The sequence below is a fragment of the Cucurbita pepo genome, chromosome LG06 (assembly GCF_002806865.2).
Source record: "Cucurbita pepo subsp. pepo cultivar mu-cu-16 chromosome LG06, ASM280686v2, whole genome shotgun sequence".
NCBI lineage: Eukaryota > Viridiplantae > Streptophyta > Magnoliopsida > Cucurbitales > Cucurbitaceae > Cucurbita > Cucurbita pepo.
Genome location: NC_036643.1, coordinates 3,410,200 through 3,429,305, shown reverse-complemented (window position 1 = coordinate 3,429,305; position 19,106 = coordinate 3,410,200). Strand labels below are relative to the sequence as shown.

At 36.8% G+C, this 19,106-nt stretch overlaps 2 protein-coding genes across 4 annotated transcripts; both read right to left on the bottom strand.

Moving 5' to 3' along the window:
* Positions 1–6,564: 6,564 nt before the first annotated feature.
* LOC111797535 (protein NPG1-like) lies at positions 6,565–12,592 on the bottom strand. 2 transcript variants are annotated; one of them, XM_023680562.1, is made up of 7 exons: positions 12,347–12,592; positions 11,478–11,717; positions 10,157–10,409; positions 8,839–10,049; positions 8,100–8,247; positions 7,023–7,363; positions 6,565–6,922 (listed from the first exon to the last, which is right to left on the bottom strand). In XM_023680562.1, the coding sequence occupies exons 2-6, from the start codon at positions 11,667–11,669 to the stop codon at positions 7,044–7,046; spliced, it is 2,124 nt and encodes a 707-aa protein (XP_023536330.1). In that variant the 5' UTR covers positions 11,670–11,717; positions 12,347–12,592; the 3' UTR covers positions 6,565–6,922; positions 7,023–7,043. The 2 variants fall into 2 exon arrangements, with proteins under 2 accessions (XP_023536330.1, XP_023536331.1); XM_023680563.1 differs by lacking the exon at positions 12,347–12,592 and adding an exon at positions 11,803–11,953.
* A 1,128-nt stretch (positions 12,593–13,720) lies between these two features.
* Positions 13,721–17,732, bottom strand: LOC111797748 (N-acetyl-D-glucosamine kinase-like). 2 transcript variants are annotated; one of them, XM_023680870.1, is made up of 8 exons: positions 17,557–17,732; positions 17,173–17,382; positions 16,722–16,869; positions 16,348–16,539; positions 15,284–15,412; positions 15,030–15,199; positions 14,791–14,921; positions 13,721–14,075 (listed from the first exon to the last, which is right to left on the bottom strand). In XM_023680870.1, exons 2-8 carry the CDS (start codon positions 17,378–17,380, stop codon positions 14,001–14,003), a joined length of 1,053 nt encoding a protein of 350 aa, XP_023536638.1. In that variant the 5' UTR covers positions 17,381–17,382; positions 17,557–17,732; the 3' UTR covers positions 13,721–14,000. The 2 variants fall into 2 exon arrangements, with proteins under 2 accessions (XP_023536638.1, XP_023536637.1); XM_023680869.1 differs by having other exon boundaries at positions 17,173–17,732.
* Positions 17,733–19,106: the final 1,374 nt, after the last annotated feature.

Sequence of the window (19,106 nt, the reverse complement as noted above, 5' to 3'; positions counted from 1 at the left end):
TTGTTGTGTCTTTTCGGCTTTCTTCTCTGCAAGGTATTTTGGGCAGTTTCTCTTCCAGTGCCCGTTTTCGTTGCAATGGAAACATTTTCCTTTATCTACTTTTTGAACCTTGTTCTTGCGGTTAGTAGGAATCTTATTTTTCCCTTTTCCCTTCTTCTTCATCAAAACACTTTTAGAAGTTGAAGGTCCAGACTTATTTTTGGAGGACGATCCTCGTAGTAATTTCTTGGAGATAGCAACATTTGCTTCTCCTGTTTGTCCCTTGTTTGTTAAGAGGGACTGATAAGTCTGTAGCTCATTGAGAAGAGCAGTCAAGTTATATTCTATTTTGTTCATAACCACATTGGTGCGGAACTGGAAGAAGCTCTTCGGAAGAGACATCATGATAAAACTGACTTGACTCTTCTCATCAATGACAGCTTCATTTTCTTCTGCCACATTGAAATGGACCATCATGTCCAGGACATGTTCTCTAACTGAGGTCCCTTCTTTCATACGGCAGTTGTAAATGTATTTTATGGCTTCATGTCTAAGGGAGAAGGACGGTTGTCCAAACATCCCTTTTAGAGATTCCATAATCTCTTTAGCAGTACCCATAACATCGTGTTTCTTAGCCAAGACATCAGATATGCTGGCTAGAATGTACACTCGGGCTTTGTCATTTGCCTTTATCCATCTGTCATATGCATCCCGAGCTGTTCGGTTTGCATTTGAGTTTGGGTTTGGAGGACACTCCTCAGTTAAAACAAACTTTAAATCATCAATGACCAGTATTGTGTTTAGGTTTGATTTCCAAGTTGTGTAGTTGTCGCCGTTTAATTTCTCAGAAGCGAGTAATTGTACTATTGAGTTTGTCATGCTGTGATATAAAGAAAATTCTATTAGTGATTTTGACTTAATCCTGTTTAATCCAATCAGTTTTAGCAAATGTAATAATGTACCCAAATCATTATTAATTTGCAACGATACTTTAGTGAGTTAGAGCAACTGCTACCGAGGGGCAGTCAATCACTCATTCACTAAACCAAGACATTCTTGACTTAAACACTAATCCCAGAATAACTCTTGTTCCTATAGTGTTTTAGTTATCGCTATTTTGGTCAAGAATATACTAACTCTTAGTAATTCTTCGCAAGTGTGACCCACCAATTTCAGACCTCAGAAATCGGCCCCAACAACGCTATCGAATGAAAAGGCCAAAGTTGGGAATGGACCTAAGAAATCCTATCCATTTCTGGAGTTTGCGTTGTTCCGACTCCCATGTTACGACCCTCCGAATGGGTAGTTGCTCTAGGGCAACATGCAGGCGGAACATGGGAATCTCACGGTGCAACCTAGTGGTGGAGACCATAGGACGTGTTGACTTCCTTCTCCCACTTACTATAAATACTTTCTCAATTCCCCTTGTTATTGACTCATGCAAATACCTTCCGAATGGAGGACGCTCCCAGGGCGACACGAGGCCGAGCATGAATCTCACTGTGTGAATTTTACAGAGAGCGTGAAGAGAAAACGATGTATCTTATACACCATTTTCCTCCCACTAAGTATTTTATATGGTTGGGTATACTCATTACTTAAGTATATTCCGGCTAATTAAATATAACTTAAGTCTAGGTGATTTTTCTAAATCTTAAATCACTTAAGCATGCTCATAAAACTCGGCTAACTAAGCTCAAGTACTGGTCCGATCTCCAGGTAGTAGGTGTTCCGTAAACCGTCAACTTAAGTACCTTCAGCCTTAGACAAGATCGTGCCAGGTGAGCTTTCTCGTAACCGCAATTTTATAAGACATCGACCCCTTTTAACTGTTAAAATTGATCGTGCTCGGTTCTTAACCCTTAGTGAGCATGCACTTATCTTTATTATAGATTTTAACGTCTACCTCATTTTATGACGTTGAAAATAACCTATAACATGCTTTATATAACAATTTATATAATCATCCATTCCATGCAATAATATAACAATTTATATCTATCACTCATGGAACCCTAAGACATGCATACTATACATTATAACACTTATAACATACTTGGAATGCATGAAACATGCTTAGCCTATGGTGGGATTTTAAATCTATATGACATACTTTATGCATATACATTTTCTATTTAATTAAAACATACATTCATAATGCATAATTAATTAAACACACTAAAGTGGGTTGGTTTTGGCATTTTAAAGCAAGCAATTAACTAAATTATTACATTAATAACTAAAAATAACTTGAGCCGCTCCCGACGATCACGAACTGGACCAACCAACCCTTAAAAACGTTCAATCGGTCCCCAACGACAGAAAAAACACCCGAACCGCCTCTTCCATCCTCTTCGGTTCAGCTTGCTTATCTCTTCCATTTTCGATCAATTACAACCTAAAGTGGACTCTAATGACTTTATAAAAATTACAGACCTTTCTTCATTTATTAAAGCCCATACACCTTAGGCTTATTACAATAATTGTATCAAATGGAAGCATAAAAAAAATGCCAAAACCAAAACCATCCACTTTAGCAACCACAAATTTCATGCATGAAATGGTACCCACCATGATCAAATTAATGTAAATAAAGTGCCTAAAACTTGCTCTGATACCAATTGATGGTGTTAATATAACACATGCGGAAGCAATTTGGATCTTAGGCACTTTTAGAACATCAATTATTGTAAATGACTAGCATGTTCATAAGTATTAAAACTTAATGAGTTTAAATACTAACCTTTTGTAGTTCAAACTCCTTTTGCCTCACGAACCGATTTCGAACCACCACTAGTGTCTTCTCCACTATTCTCCGGCCTTAGAACGGGATTGTGGAATCCGGTGAGTGACTAAACTTGGGAGGGATTTTGTATACGTGAAAGAGAGTGCTTGTGAGAGGTTTTTCATCAAGATGAAGAATCCCTTCCAAGTATCATGATCACTCTATTTAAAGAGTCAAGTTTGCATGTTCATGCAAACTTGAGATCACCAAATTTTGACACTTAAAATTCCACTCAAATGTTTGGGATTATGTGGCAAGCATGCATGTTTGAGTTAACCAAATTTTGACACTCAAAATTCCACTCAAACTTGTGGGGTTTATTTGGCAAACATGCAAGTTTGGTTAAACCAAATTTTGACACCTCAAAATTCCACTAACATGATTTTTCCATTAGATGAAAGTCAACATTTTGACTTTCTTCATTTTAATTAGATGAAAGTCAACATTTTGACTTTCTTCATTTTAATTCAACAATTAATTTGAATAATGAATTTCAAATTAAAGTAACATTAAATGATTAATTAAACTATTTAATTAATATTTAATATTAATTCAAATGCCAATCCCAGTCAATTCCGACACATAATTGATTAAGATATTTAAATCTTATTTAAATATCTCAGATTCTCTCTTTTCGTTTATTTCGTAAATAAAATAAAATTGCGGTTAAATATATCGTATATATGTAACGCATATTCCCTAATTTGAATTCGAACACTTCGAACTCACTCGTCACACTGTTCTATGGTTTAGTCCGATATGAGCTAGCAGAGGGACCTAATGGACCTATAGATCATGGGCTCCAACGATTCAAGATTAACCGATTAAACTCATTAACCTGGTTAACCAACATTCGTTAACTACTAGGACACTCCACTATAGCCTAGTAGTTGCACTCCCCTCACTATAGATATATTTCTGTCCATCTGATATAACCATGATTAGTAAGTCGATCCTTCACAGGTTGTTCGTAACTAGAGCTGGGTCAATTTACCGTTTTACCCCTGAAGTTACTTCTTGTTCCTTATGTCTCACTGATCCTCTAATAAACAATTGGTTTGTGGTCCAACCAGTAAACCGAATCCCTCTCAGGCCAATGAGAGGGTGGGGCCCCTTGTTCAAGACCTGGAGTCAGTGCTTAAGGGAACTACCTTTCTTCTATCCCTAAAAGTGGGTAGGAGTGAATTCCGTCTTGCACCCCACGTCCCCAGCCATTCACCCAGTCTTACCCCTGAAATGGGAGGCCTGTTGAGTCGGCGAACTAGAGCCACTCTCACCCATGCAAATCTAAGGATAATTCCGAATAAACAGGAGTTCATGGTTAGCTCAGGATTAAAACCGAGTTACCTAGGTTATCGAATGAAAAGAAAATCAGTCTCAACAGTAAACGACTTTATAAAGTGAGAGTGGTTTTCTTCATGGTCCGATCTTATGCAATACTCATTGCATAGGACGCCCCCACTCACATGTCTCCACATGCACAATTTAGTGATCGCATTGTTTATATCATATACAAAAGTGGGCCGCATCCATAGTGTCCCCAGAATAAGGTACTCAGCCTTATCCTTATACTATAGATCATTTTGACTATATACTTGAACTTGATCCACTCTTATGTCTCTACATATAGTTCAAGTAGTCATACTATAGCCAGAGTGTTCTTAGTTTATTGGATTTAGATTAATGATCGTAAAGTTCACTTTATTCAATAACAATTTTTTCTGAATAAACAACAATAATAACTTTATTGAAAATAGAATATATCTTTGTTTACAAACTATGAGTTTTAGGACATAAAACCCAACAAACTCCCACTTGGACTAAAACTCTAGTGGGGTTTTATAACGTTGAGTAGAGAGAAATACAATAAACTAGGGCATCACATACTCATGCCTTTTCTCCCACTTGCCCTAGATTACATAACTCGTAGTCCTAGACTCACTAGGTGCCCTTCAAACACTTTAGCCGTGAGGGGCTTTGTAAATGGATCAGCAATGTTGTGTTCTGAAGCTATCTGTGTGACGATCACATCTCCTCGTTGCACAATCTCCCTTATGAGATGATATTTGCGCTCAATATGTTTTCCTCGCTTATGGCTTCTTGGTTCTTTTGAATTTGCAACTGCTCCACTGTTATCACAATAAAGAGTGACGGGAAGATGCATATTTGGAACGACTTCCAAATCAGTTAAGAACTTCCTAAGCCATACAGATTCTTTCGCTGCTTCACAAGCAGCAACATACTCAGCCTCCATGGTGGAATCAGCAATGCAACCTTGCTTTATGCTTCTCCATATTACTGCTCCTCCGTTCAGAGTGAAGACAGATCCTGATGTCGATTTCCTTGTATCTACATCGGTCTGAAAATCTGAGTCAGTGTACCCTGTAAGGATCAGATCCTTAGCACCGTACATTAGCATATAGTCCCTCGTTCTCCTAAGATACTTGAGGATATTCTTAACGGCAGTCCAATGAGTACGTCCCGGATTGGACTGATATCTGCTGACAATTCCCACAGCATAGCATATGTCGGGTCGGGTACATAGCATGGCATACATCAGACTACCGACCGCTGATGCATAGGGAATGTGTTTCATATCCTCAACTTCTTGAGGTGTCTTAGGACTTTGTTCCTTCGACAAATGAACTCCATGCCTGAAAGGTAATAATCCTTTCTTGGAGTCCTGCATCTTATATCGAATCAACATTTTGTCGATGTACGATGCTTGAGACAAAGCTAGTGTTTTGTTCTTGCGATTTCGAACAATTTGGATTCCAAGAACAAACTGAGCCTCTCCCAAATCTTTCATTTGGAATTGTGTCGCCAGCCAATGCTTAATGTCAGTCAGAATTCCCACATCATTTCCAATTAGTAGGATATCGTCAACGTACAACACCAGGAAAGCTACTGTAGAGTTGACTATCCTTTTATAAACACAAGGTTCGTCAACATTCTGTTTAAAGCCATAAGATTTGATCGCAGTATCAAACTTTATGTTCCAGGATCGAGATGCTTGCTTCAACCCATAAATGGATCTTTTAAGCTTGCAAACCCTTTGCTCGTGATCCTGTTCAATGAACCCCTCTGGTTGAGCCATATGGATATTCATGATCACTCTAAATTAGCCGATGTGAAGACTTTCATCAGCCCTTTCATCTTCTTAAATAGATTAGCCGAGACTTTCACCATCTTCTTAAATAGATTAGTTGGGACTTTCATCATCTTCATCATTTCTTAAATAGATTAGTTGGGACTTTCATCATCTTCTTCTTAAATAGATTAGCCGATGTGGGACTTTCATCATTTTCTTCTTAAATAATTCACACAACTCCGTCGGGAGTAGTAGACTCAGAAATCCAATATTTTTCCATTTTAATTTTTACACAATAGGTCACTTTTTCATATTAATTTTCTAACTTAATTGCGATGCAAGTTAATCCGTTAATCCATGTCCGTGATGACGTGTCCGTCACCATTTCACTGATTTAAAATTAAGTCGAAGATGATTTAGAATCATTCTTCAAACTTCAAGGACTAAAATACTTTTAAAACTTCAAGAATCTAATGTGGAGATCATATCTAAATCTCGAAGACTAAAAGTGCATTTTGTCACAATATACTCGACGGGCATGATACAAATTAATAACCGGTATATATTTAAATCAGAAACAAAAATAAAAATTGAAAAAAGAGAGCTAAAAAAAATTCCGAGGGATACAAAAGTAGATGACAAATTCCACAAATGGTTGAAAGGTTAAAGAGAAATATTGAGTAATCCTGAGAGTTTTGGAGGGGTTGGATTAGAAAAAAATTTGGTACATCACAACAAATAAACATTAAAAAAAAGGTATAATTCCTCTAACTAATATTGCTCAGTTACAAGAATAAATATACATTGTTGAGCAAGAATGGTAAAAAAAACAAACAATCAATGAAAAATATCCACCAACTCATCACTCTACAAATTCATCCTTTCTAACTTCAAATTTATGTAGTTTTGACACAGATTTTTCTTTTATCTTATTAAACTTATAGATTAAGTTTGTTCGGTTACAACTTACAGGGTAGTTCTTCCACATTTTCGCCAGGCGTCTTCTTTTCGGTCCCGAAGAAAATGCATGCTAAATCCCATAGCAGAGCCAGTTTGAAGTGATCGTCCTGTATCGACGAAGAACGATATGGTGGAAAAGTAAGTAATAGAACTTGATTAATCTAAAATGAGTTTATCCTCAAAGGAAAATTTATGAAAACAGAGGACCTTCAATAAATTAATGACTGATTAGAGAACACTGCTGAAGCTTTCAATGGGGTCTGATTCTTCAAGCATGGCGGCTGCCTGAAAGCAGTCTACAGCATCAGCCATTCGTCCTTCGTCCCTATGAATGACCCCCAAGTAAAACCAAGCCTTACGGTTGGTCGGATCTAATCTCAATGCATCCGAAAGTAAGCTTCTCGCTATAGGCAATGCGTCCGGGCCCGCTTTTGACCAAAGAGCACCAATCAAAACCTTGCAAGGAACGTAAGTCGGTTCGAGTAGGATAGCATTAATATAAGCAGCTAGAGCTTCTTGTATTTTCTCACTTCCTTCACACATTAGACCTGATGGAACAGCAGATGTGATGAACATTCAGCAGCAAAGAAGTCATTTATGCTAAAGCATGCAAAAAGATAGGACATAGGGCATAGACGCATGTAACATACCAATTAACATCAAACAACATTGTAAATCTTGCAAAAGAGGGAAATTTACATTCATTCACGTATATACATAAATACATACATATATACACACACACACACATACATATTATATAAATCCTGGCGAGTATTAAAGGGGGGAACATGCACAAAGCCATGGCAAAGAAGACTAAGGAGAAAAGGAATTCTGCAGAGCAACGAAAAACTACCGATTTTTCCAAGAGTCGTTAAGTTTTCATGAGATTGACTAAACAGGAGATCATATAACTCAGCGAGACAGACGCACTCGATGAAAAAATCCTACTACTTGCACTAATATGGTCGGTTCGATTGTCAGATAAACGGCTGCCAGTGATAGCAGTCTTCAGCTATGTCTAAACTATGAAGTTGAACCTAGGTTGGCAACATGAAGATAGACCAAGTATGAAAAGAACCAAGTCCAGCAACTATTTCAGAGAATTTGAGGTAATTAAAAGCTTCCCAGATCAAGATCCAGATAGAATGATTGATGGATAACCTTGAAGGACAAAGACAGGCAGTGAAAGGCAATTTATGAAAGAGATCATTTCCTAATAAATTTTCATTGAACAGTAGAAAATAATATATGCATTATTCATGTAGGAAATGCAGATCTTGCCTTCAGTATGTAGTACTTCTGGGGAGAACTCTTTCAGCTCCTTTGCTTTTCCTAGACATATCTCTGCATCTTTCCAATGTGAAAGGCTGGAGTATAAATTGGCTAGACCATTCCAAACTTCAAATTCATTCACTTTATCATCTTCAACCTATTATCAAGGCAGGAAGTGGATCATATATGCGTACAAAATATATTGTCTCAGTATGTTACCTTATATTTAGACCAAGAAAAATGGAAAGATCAGAGAAAAAGGTGCAAAAAAAGTACAATTGCAGATTTCCTGTTTTTCTATTTTACAACTTCTAGAAGTTTTTTCTTTTCTTTTCTTTTTGATGAAATATATATATATATATATATATATATATATATATATATATATATATATATATTATGAATATAGACAACTTCTATAAGTGAACTCAGTAGAATTTGACTAGTCATATTTTCCATCGTTAAGGTGAGGCAGTCGTGATAGATTCAAAGAGGCTCCAGCTCCATGCCAAAACCACAGTGCCCAATAACAAGTTTTCACGTGAATGGCAAGGTAGAAAAAATTTATTAGTCCAAGTTGAACAATTTGGACATACCAATAGTTTATAAGATAGCAACTCATATTTTACAGTTAAAACCAGCAACAAGTGATTGAAATTTTCTATTTTAAAACGTATTTGAACTAATAATAATAATAATAAATAAATAAGTAAATAAAAAGAAAATTATAAAGAGTCCAAGTTCTAACCTGAGGGACAATTCTGAGATGCCCAAACGATTTCTTTTGCGCTTGAACTAACGCAAGAAGATAACGATAAGTTTCAATAGCATCCATATGTAATGATTGAGAGACCTTCAGCTTTGCCTTGAGTCTGAGCAGTGGTCCTTGTTCCCATTTTGTGGTCTCATCCATTGCAGCATCGGTGACCACTTCAGCCTCTGAAAATCTCTTTTGGGCAGACAAAACAAGAGCAAGCAACTGCCAGCCTTTTAAGACAGAGCCACCTGTTTCATCAATGAACTTCTTTGCATATTGCAAAGCAGCATTCAAATTCCGATATTCTGAATATTGTACTCCTAACTCAAGCATCAAATCTAAGTTATTTCTCTCCAGACCACTTGCTGCCTCAAGAGATTTCAATGCGTCTGACTGAAGACGAGACCTCTCTAAGTCAGAGGAAGACATTTTGGCTTGTTTTCCCAAACAAAGGCCTAACAAGCGAAGACTCACACCCTTTAAATGCTCTTCGTTTTCTACACAATTGTTCAGTGCTCGCTGGGCGTAACCCACACCTTCGGCAGAGAGAAAAGGATCCTCACTACAGACCTTGGCAGCCAATAATAAGGCTGCCACATCATCTGGTTTTTCGTGTTTGTGTAGACACTTTCTCAGAAGATTTAAGGCAACTTTATTCTGTCCGGCTGCACAATAACAAAGAGCTAAAGACTTCCAACGATCTACGCGGTGATATACTCCAGGCATGACCTCTTCAAGTTGTTTTGCTAAAACAGAAGTCTGGCTGCATGTGGATAGAGCAAATATTAGGTGCTCCATCACTGATGGATCCCACTTTATCTTACAAAGGTAACATTTCTTCACAAGAAGCATTAAAAGTAGAATTGCTTCTTCCAAATTATTTTTCGGTACATATGAACCTTCAAGTTGAACAGCTAAACTAGGAGGACCAGCCTCTACTCCACTGTAAAGCAAAAACACAGCAAATCCTTTCTGGATCCTAGCACAGCTTTCATTATTGAGGTTCCATTGGCTTAAGAGGGCACGCCTATAGGCAGATACTGCTTCCTGGAAACAGCCAGCCTGCTTCCATAGCTCAGGGAGGAGTTCTACAGCCTGATTGATAGTCTCTTGCAATCTACCATCCACTTGCGCATCAGGAATTCCTTGTTGGAATATCTTTTCTACGGCATCAAGGACACTCGTACACTCATCAGCAGCCTCTGAAAGTCCCATATGATAAATTACAGTTTGAGATGCACATTTAAAGAGAGTGAGAAAAATAATAGATCTATATCATCATTAACATTAGATTAGTCCCCGTAGTTACCATTTACTCTCCCTAGCTTCTGTAGAGACTTCACTTTTAAATATATGGCTTCAAGCACCAGGCTTGCAGCATGCTGGGAAACTGCCTGTTGAGATTCAGGGCGTGAACGTCCTTTTTTCGGAGGAGTCTTCTCAGCAATGGAAGGCTGTAATCGTTGAATAGCTGCTTGGAGATCAATACCATCAAACACACGTAGAGCACCTTCAACATTGCCTCTCTGATATTCCAACTTCCCAAGAAGGGCTCTGGCTTCCTGCAATCATTTTTTATGCAAAAGATTCATCAAGTTCTGTGTTTATAAGAATCTCGAACAGATTGACTCCCAAGAAAATGGTAGTATGGAAGTAGGATGCATTACAGAGATCACTTCGGTCTCTTCTTTGTCCATTCATTGGTAGACTCCCCAAATTCAGTTAACAATTAGAGAACTCTCACGTAATCAAAGTATTCTAATTGTGATTTTGGATTATTCATTGAACCAATTTCTAAAGTTTATGCCTACGATTTTGGGGAAAATGGAAAGGCCATCTTAGGTATTGGCGCCATGTTTCTACGAACTAATTATTCAAGTGAATCATATACTATTGAAAAACTGAAAATAGAATCGTGAACACAACAAATAGCAACTAACACAGAAGACAATAACACTGCCATCATGTTACTTGACTTTTTAAACACACTTCATCTCTATAGTTATAGACATAAATAAAATTTATTCAGATTCCTATTAAAAAAATTTACATTGATTGACTCAAATAAAATTTGTGATTCCTACATTTACCATCTAAGAACCAAAAGATTATATCTCACAAGAACTTCCACTTCATATGTGCCCTTTTTTTAAAAGTTTGACTTCTTTTTTGTTGTCCTCATGTTAGTAGGCCTGTTTTTTCTGTGGGTCTTCTTTGTAGTTTCACTAATCTTATTCTAATAGGGATATATAGAATAGAACTTTACAATCATAGAATCCTAGGTAATCTTCGGGGGTTTTAATTACACAGCAAAAACAGCCTCCAACAATTTTTGGGTGGAGATATCAAAAATAACAATTATACGCAGGCAGAAACATGTGGACAATTGTTCGATTATTGGCAGAACTTAAGGAAGAAAGCAGGAAAGATTTCCCTACCCCGAAGACAGCAAATGTTCAAACATGTGGCGAAATTCAAGGAGAAGTTAAATTTCCAATTCCTATTTCATTTTTCCTTCTTGTTCAAAAAAGTCTTCAATGGCACACTACACTGTTTATAACAGCCTGAAGCATGAGACAGAAATTCAAGTTCATTTCAACGATAATGTCTTTATAGTGTTATAAACAAACCTCTAAATTGAGAGATAACCCTTCCCGTAATGAAGATTCTGCCTCTTGGATATTTCCCTCATCGAGCTTTGCTTCTACTTCTGTAGTTTTTATGCATACCCCATTTGCACAGAATTCTCGGACAACTATTCCTTCATCAGATTCACCAGACTCCATGGCTGGCTCCCTATCATCTTCATCGACAGTTGACATTATAAATTCTACTTTCTTCAATTCCCTTCATGAATTTACTTCTTCCAACTGCCATAAAATTAGTGATGCAGATCTCAAAAACCACATAAATCTTGGCAATGAAATCAATCTTGAAAAGGCGAAAATATTTAACTTATCTCAAACGTCATAACAAGAGAAGATATCTCTCACGCAGAAACAGAATTGATTCATGACCTTTTTTTTTTTATAGCGAACGCTTGGTTGGGAAAGGGAAATCCATATCCGGAGATAAAACTATTAAAATCTTAGATTTTCACTTTATGTACTAGAAAAACAAACATAAATACGAATAAAGCACTTGTTCCCTGATGACGCCAATCAATAGAGGACATAGCGAGACATCTGATCCTTTTCCTTTTCAGTATATTCTCAGCAATGAAACAGTGCATTCAAATGCATATTAGCATCGTACTCTTGGCACGTAAATAAAAATACTCGGATCTAAAACTATTGAGAAATTGAAGATACGGAAGTGTACGTTCCTTCTTTCGTTTGGATGCCAAGAAAATAAAGGAAAAAATATTGAACAGAAGGATCAAGGCAGCAAGATCGAAAATTGTCGTCTACTTTTTCGTGCTCAATTTCCTCGTCAAAGCTTTGATATTCCACATTGAATTTCCAAGACCAACCGAACACATACAGTTATCGAATCTTACCGGAGAAATTGAGGAGCTAACATCAATGGATGCTTGGTTGAAAGGGATCATTGGCGACGAACAAGAAGCTGAAAACTAGGCATTTGAGATCGAAAAATTGGCCGGAAACCGACGAGTACGGTGGCGGATCAATTACACAATTTACAACAGCTTGTAGAAAATTAAGGCTCGCAACATTTGCCTCCGAGAAACAGAGCGAGCAAACGAGATCTATATTTTGTTTTGTAATTTAATTTTGGCGTCCAACAATTTCTCTTCTTTTCTTTTCTTTTTTTTTTTTTTCAAAAAAGGAAAAAGCATTTAATTTAAATCTAACGTTGAAAACACGTGGTACATCTTCAATGATTCCAAAGCCCATGTACTTAAGCAGAAACTTCTTAATGGGCCTTTAAAATTAGGCCCAACTGTCGACTTCAAAATAGTTAGTTAGAACACTAGACCATTTATGGGCCTACATAATTTGGCCCAATTTTTAAGTTAGTTGGATAACTGGGCCACTTAATGGGCCTGTATAATTTGGGCTAGACTGTGGAGTTCAGATTTACGGTTATAACGTAATTTGGACCAAATTTATTAAGTTGAATAATTGGAATACAAAATTAAATCGATAAATAATATTTTATGCATTAAAATATATTTACGAATATCGTATGAATTAAAAGATTCATACTAAAATTTATTAAGCGATAAATTTTAGTGATTTTCAATTGATTTCAAATAAAATTATTTATCACATTAGAAAAAGTTATCACAATTTTGTATACAAAAATTAGAGGAAGAAAATATGAAGATAATTCATATTAATAAAAACCGACCAATTTGATTGAGGTATTTTCGCCTAATGTTACATTAATGTGTACTTGTGCGAAAACTATAAATTGATAACTTAAACATGGAATCTTAACTAGACATCGAAATTAATTTTTAATAATATATATATATATATATATGTATATGTAGGCGAGAATTCAAGCCAAAAACTCCTTTTGGCGGGAGAGGTTTCCACACTTGTAAGAATGTTCTTCTCCCTGACATGTGATCTCACAATCCACCCCCTTAGGGGCCAATGTTCTCACTAGCACATCACTCAGTATCTAGCTTTGATGTCATTTGTAACAACTCAGGCACACTGTTAGTAGATATTATCCGCTTTGGCCCGTTATGTATCGTCATTAGTCTCACGGTTTTAAAACGAGTATACTAGGGAGAGGTTTTCAACCAATGTGGGATCTCACAATTCACCCCCTTGGGCCCAGCGTCCTTGCTGGCACACAGTTCAGTGTCAGTGTCCGACTCTGATACCATTTATAAGAGTTCAAACCCACCGCTAGCAAATATTAAGATATTTTATACACCAACCATTTTAAAATGTTCTGAGGATCAAAGAAGGTTTCATTCAATTGGATTTTCCCTCCATATCCAGTTTACCATACAGACGAGAGATTGGATCACTCAAAAATATATACTATCTTAACATGAAGAGCTAAAATAACGATGAAAATCAACGAAGACCTTGGGACACTAACACAAGCTAAGACTACTTCAAGTTTCTACCTTAACTTTCCAACATCGCTAATTAGGTTTGGTCTGACAATCAAACTGTACAGTTCATGTTCATCAGCCCTTTCTCGTGAAGCTAAAGAAAGAACACCCTCTATATTCCTTCCTGCTGATAATCCTTGCTCAAAAAATTCCAGGCTAGTAATGCTGCACCAAGTGCCGGTTCCACCTGTTAAGAACAATGAGGACTTTGAACCGTAAGAAACAAAGGGATCACTTTCGTTTCTGATTCCCATTTTAAGCAAATGATGTGGGATAACTATACACTCAACCACTTAGGCACCGGTTGCTTCTCTTCAATTGTGAGCTCACGAACACGAGGGTATCTAGAAGATGGTTCTCATTCTCTAAATTAATGAGTAAATGAATGAAATCCAAGCCCACCGCTAGCAAATATTGTCCACTTTGAACTTTTTCTCAAAGATTTTTTTTAAAAATGATAGAGAGAGGTTTCCACACCCTTCTAAAGAATGTTTCATTTCGGAGCCTAGCATTCTCTTCGGCACTCATTTCCCTCTCCAATCAATGTGGGGATCTCACAATTTACCCCCCTTTTAGGGACGGTGTCCTCTCTGGCACTCGTTCCTCTCTCCAGTCGATATGGGATCTCACAATCCACCCCCTTTGGGAGTCTGGCGTCCTCGTTGGCACACCGCCTGGTGTCTGACTCTGATACCATTTGTAATAGTCCAAGCCTACCAGTAGCAAATATTGTTCTTTTTGGGCTTTCCCTTTCGGGTTTTCCCCTCAAGGTTTTTAAAACGCGTCTCTAGAGAGAGGTTTCCACACTCTTATAAAGAATGTTTCGTTCCCCTCTCCAACCGACGTAGGATCTCACGCCACAATTGCAATAAGGCAAAGTAAAGAGAGGAAAATAAGACTACCTTGGGCCAAACAGGAAGAACTCCGGGGTATTCTTTGGATATTGAATTTATGACTTTTTTTGCTATGTCCCACCTTCTTTTTGCTTCGAGTACACCACCAACCATAACAAGCGGAAAAGCCTCTTGTCCATCTGCACAAGGGATTATAACTCAAACAGATGAAGAAGATTGCAAAACAAAGTGTAATTATCTCAAGGGATAAACATAGTGCTAATAATGAATACTGTTTGATTTCATACCTTCACCAGCCAGGCCGAGTCTTTGAATAACAGCCTTCACACTTGAAGCCAATTCTTCAACTGAGTCGAGGAGGATGTTGTCAGCAACCTCATCGCCTGCCTCAGCACATGCTACAATAACTGGAACGAGAGCAGCAATTCGAGCCCAGGATGGATCCGCATATGTCCACCTAATATTAATATTGATGGTAAAATAATGACCAGATAACATGAGACTTAATATAACTGCAATCTTAAGTATTTTAAATACATACCCTATTAGTTCATCTGGTGAAGAAAGATCAAGTGTCTTCAAAATGCTGTAAGTGAGCATTGTATGAGGACCACGTCCATCATGAGCCCTAATTATTGCGGTTAACGCCTGTGCAGCTATCCCATATCCACTGCAAGAACATAAACATCAGTTTTCAAACAGTGGTGCGATAGATCAAGAGTTAAAAATTAACATATATTGGGTCTGTTCATCCCACTACTACTCTTTTTTACAAAAAAGAATGAAAGATAAAAAAATAAAATGATTAAGCACCGGAAACAGATTGTTCAAGAGCATCGACCTTTAGCCAGACTCTAGAGGAAGGGGCATGTTTAAACTACTTTTCAGACTTACTCGACATCCCACGTTAGTTGGAGAGAGGAATGAAGAATTCTTTATAAGTGCGTGAAAACCTCTCCCTAGCAGACACGTTTTAAAAATCATAAGGAAAATCCAAAGAGGATAATATCTGTTAGTGGTGGGATTGAGCTGTTACAAATGGTAAACTTTGAGAAAAACCCAAAGAAGACAATATCTGTTACCAGTGGGCTTCAGCAGTTACAAATGATATAAGAGACTCGGAGCCAAACACTAATCGATGTGCCAGTGAGGAGTCTAAACTCCGAAGTGGGTGGACACCAGGCGGTGTGCCACGAGGACGCTAGGCCCCAAAGGGGTGGATTGGGGGGTCCCACATCGATTGGAGAGGGGAACAAGTGCTAGCGAGGACGCTCGACCCCGAAGTGAGTGGATTGTGAGGTCCCACATCCTTTATAAAGGTGTGGAAACCTCTCCACGCGTTTTAAAAATCTTGAGAGAAAAGCCCAAAAGAGAAAACTCAAAGAAAATGCACCATGTCTGTGACCGGTGGGGTTAGGCTTGGGCTATTACACTTGGTACCAAATGTTCATCAGAAAATTTAGAAAGCGCAGAAGGGTCTCCTAGATCAGGCTAAATAATTATACCTCAATTTTGTTTACACCAACCTATGCCAGAATTTTAACAGTGTGTGTGTGTGAGAGAGAGAGAGAGAGAGAGGATTAGTGAACAAAATGAAAAATCCACCTTCCCCAATCACCTAAGATTGGTCCTGCACCAGCAGCTCGAGCTTCTCGACCATCCTCTGTGAATCCATATGCAATTGTTCCAGTTCCAGCAATTAAAACGCATCCATGGAGCTTTCCCATAGTGCCACTTGCAAGAGCCGCCACAGCATCATTTTGAACATACAGGTTTACATGGCACGGAAAGATATCCCTGTTCATTTGCAGTTCATGATATCAAGTCTCGTTGAGCTCATGTTTTATTCCTACGCATTACCTAATCCCATTAGAGGGGATGGTAAGAGTATAAATAGAAAGCGGCTAACCAATGACGAACAAAAAGAAAGAATAAAATTTAAAACTCTACGGATTCACAGTTAATAGAAGAATGAATACCTTAGCCAATTCAGAATTCTTTCTTGATCCGTTGGATGGTTGACTCCAGAAACAGCTAGGCACACAGCTCGAACTGAAGATCGAATTGAACAAGACTTTGAAAGTGCCTCCGCCATAACTTGCTCCAGTGTTTCCCTCGCAGCAGTTTCTAGAGATGGCAGAAGGTTATCATATTTTTAGCATTCAAATTCATGATGAAGGAATCAGATATGCTTACAATAGAGATCAACACGGACACTAGACAACTAAATTTGATACTTAACAAAACGCGATAAGGAGTTCTAATCAACCCTTCAATCGTCTGAAGTGTTTACTCGTTTGTGCCATTTGGGACGAGATCATACAAGCGATGGCTCTTTAAAGAAGTAAAGTCAATTCAAGGTCCAATTTGATGCTGCAATGGCGGAAAACATAGCTAAATCAGGGAGAAGTGACAAAGATAGTGAAGTACCGCCAACGCTATTATGGTTTGAGCAGCCACCAACAACACGAGCGAGCATAGGACAAGCCATTGAAGGAGAAATAGCTCGAGGATCGGAAAGAGCAATACAAACACAAACAGTGGAAGTGGTGCCGCCGTCGATTCCAAGTATAATATCATCTCCGCCAAGAATCTCGTGCTCAAAATCCCAGAGTTCGCCATTTCTACACCTCTTCATCTCTGCTCCAGCCGCCTCGATCAAGAGCAACACAGTGACAAATTGGATCAAAAGTTAAAAAAACACAACCAAAATTGACTCTCGCAGTCAAAACACCTAGAGTTCATGATCATATATACAAAGAAATTACAAATAAATTACAGTAAGAGATAGCGAGAGCAAAGGCAAGGACGAACACGAAACGACAATGAGGAGGAGACAGAATTCGAACTTGAATTGAAGCTGTTCATAGTTAATTTGATTTCTTCTTGAATTTGTTTGCTAAAGAATCGAGGATGATCACGGACAAATTTTTGTTCGGCTCTGATTCGGCCGGCAAATGAGCCATCTGCTAAAGTTTCTAGAGGACAGACATTTGGTTCGAGTAGTAATAATAATAATAAAACCATTTTTATGGGGAAGTTTTGTAATATTCGTGTTGGCATTTTACCAATTTTGCATTTAATTTGGACCTTTTTGCAATTCTTAATATTAAAGTTTTTTTTTTCAAACAATAAATAGATTAAATTATATAAAATTATTGAATTTTTTTTTTTATATGCTGGGTGTCACCGTCAATTATTGTGTTAAAAATTGTAATTGTTCAACGTAGAATAGATCATACATGTACATAGGAAGATAATCTATTGAATCAAGGAGAATCTATGATTTTCTTACCAAATCTATGAAATAATAGATCATATCTATACATGATAATTCAAGGAGAATCTATAATTTTCTTACCAAATTTATGAAATAATAGATCATATCTAGTAAGATAATCTATTGAATTAAGGAGAATCTATGATTTTCTTACCAAATCTATAAAATAATAGATCTAGTAAGATAATCTATTGAATCAAGGAGAATCTATGATTTTACTGGTTTGTTATCAAATCTATTGTATCTGTATATAGTAAGATAGTCTATTGAATCAAGGAGAATCTATGATTTTCTTATCAAATCTATGAAATAATAGATCATAGCGTACATAGTAAGATAATCTATTGAATCAAGATGATTTTCTTGGTTTGTTACCAAATCTATGATTTCATTGTTATTTAATTCTTATTATACACATCTATAAATACATGGTAGTCACAGTGTCATTCACTTTTTTTTAAATAAAAAAATATTATTGGAAATTTAGAAATTACAGCGATAATAATGCCATTTACAACATAATTCACCCTTAAAAATAATTGTGCAAGTAATTTTAATAATAAATTTTGATATGTTAACGTATTTTTTAATATTTTTTTTAAGTTTAATGGTATTTAGACCACGGAGTATTTTATTAATAACTATAAAATTAGAACGAACCAAGGTCCGGTTTATTCGTGCATTAAAATTATTGTGAAGAATGGGGATAACTATTTAATTAAATATAACTTATTTGGTTAAATGACATATCAAATATTGTCGTATTATTAGCCTTTTATTAAAAGAAAAAAAAAGGGTGACATAATCATACTTTATTTATAATAATGGAAAAATAAACATCAAGATCATATTATTGATTTATTTTTATATAAACAAATTATTGGTTTTTTTTTATTATTATTATTATTAATATTATGTACAAAAACTTTAGAAACAATCAACTATAATTATTTTTTAATGTTTGATCCATCAATTTAAAAAATAGTAAAATTAAAGAGAAAAAACTAAACAATTGTTTTTTAATTAAAAATAAATAAATCGAGCACGACCAGAACCCTAAACTTCAATCACAGGTTTCAGTAGA

Coding starts and splice junctions, on each gene's coding strand:
- LOC111797535 (XM_023680562.1), bottom strand. CDS start 11,669: ATGTCAACTGTCGATGAAGATGATAGGGAGCCAGCCATGGAGTCTGGT. Junction 10,410..11,477: donor GGTTATCTCTCAATTTAGAG/GTTTGTTTATAA, acceptor AAATGATTGCAG/GAAGCCAGAGCCCTTCTTGG. Junction 7,364..8,099: donor AGAAGTACTACATACTGAAG/GCAAGATCTGCA, acceptor CTGTTCCATCAG/GTCTAATGTGTGAAGGAAGT.
- LOC111797748 (XM_023680869.1), bottom strand. CDS start 17,380: ATGAAGAGGTGTAGAAATGGCGAACTCTGGGATTTTGAGCACGAGATT. Junction 16,870..17,172: donor AAACCATAATAGCGTTGGCG/GTACTTCACTAT, acceptor TGCCATCTCTAG/AAACTGCTGCGAGGGAAACA. Junction 16,540..16,721: donor AGAATTCTGAATTGGCTAAG/GTATTCATTCTT, acceptor GCAAATGAACAG/GGATATCTTTCCGTGCCATG.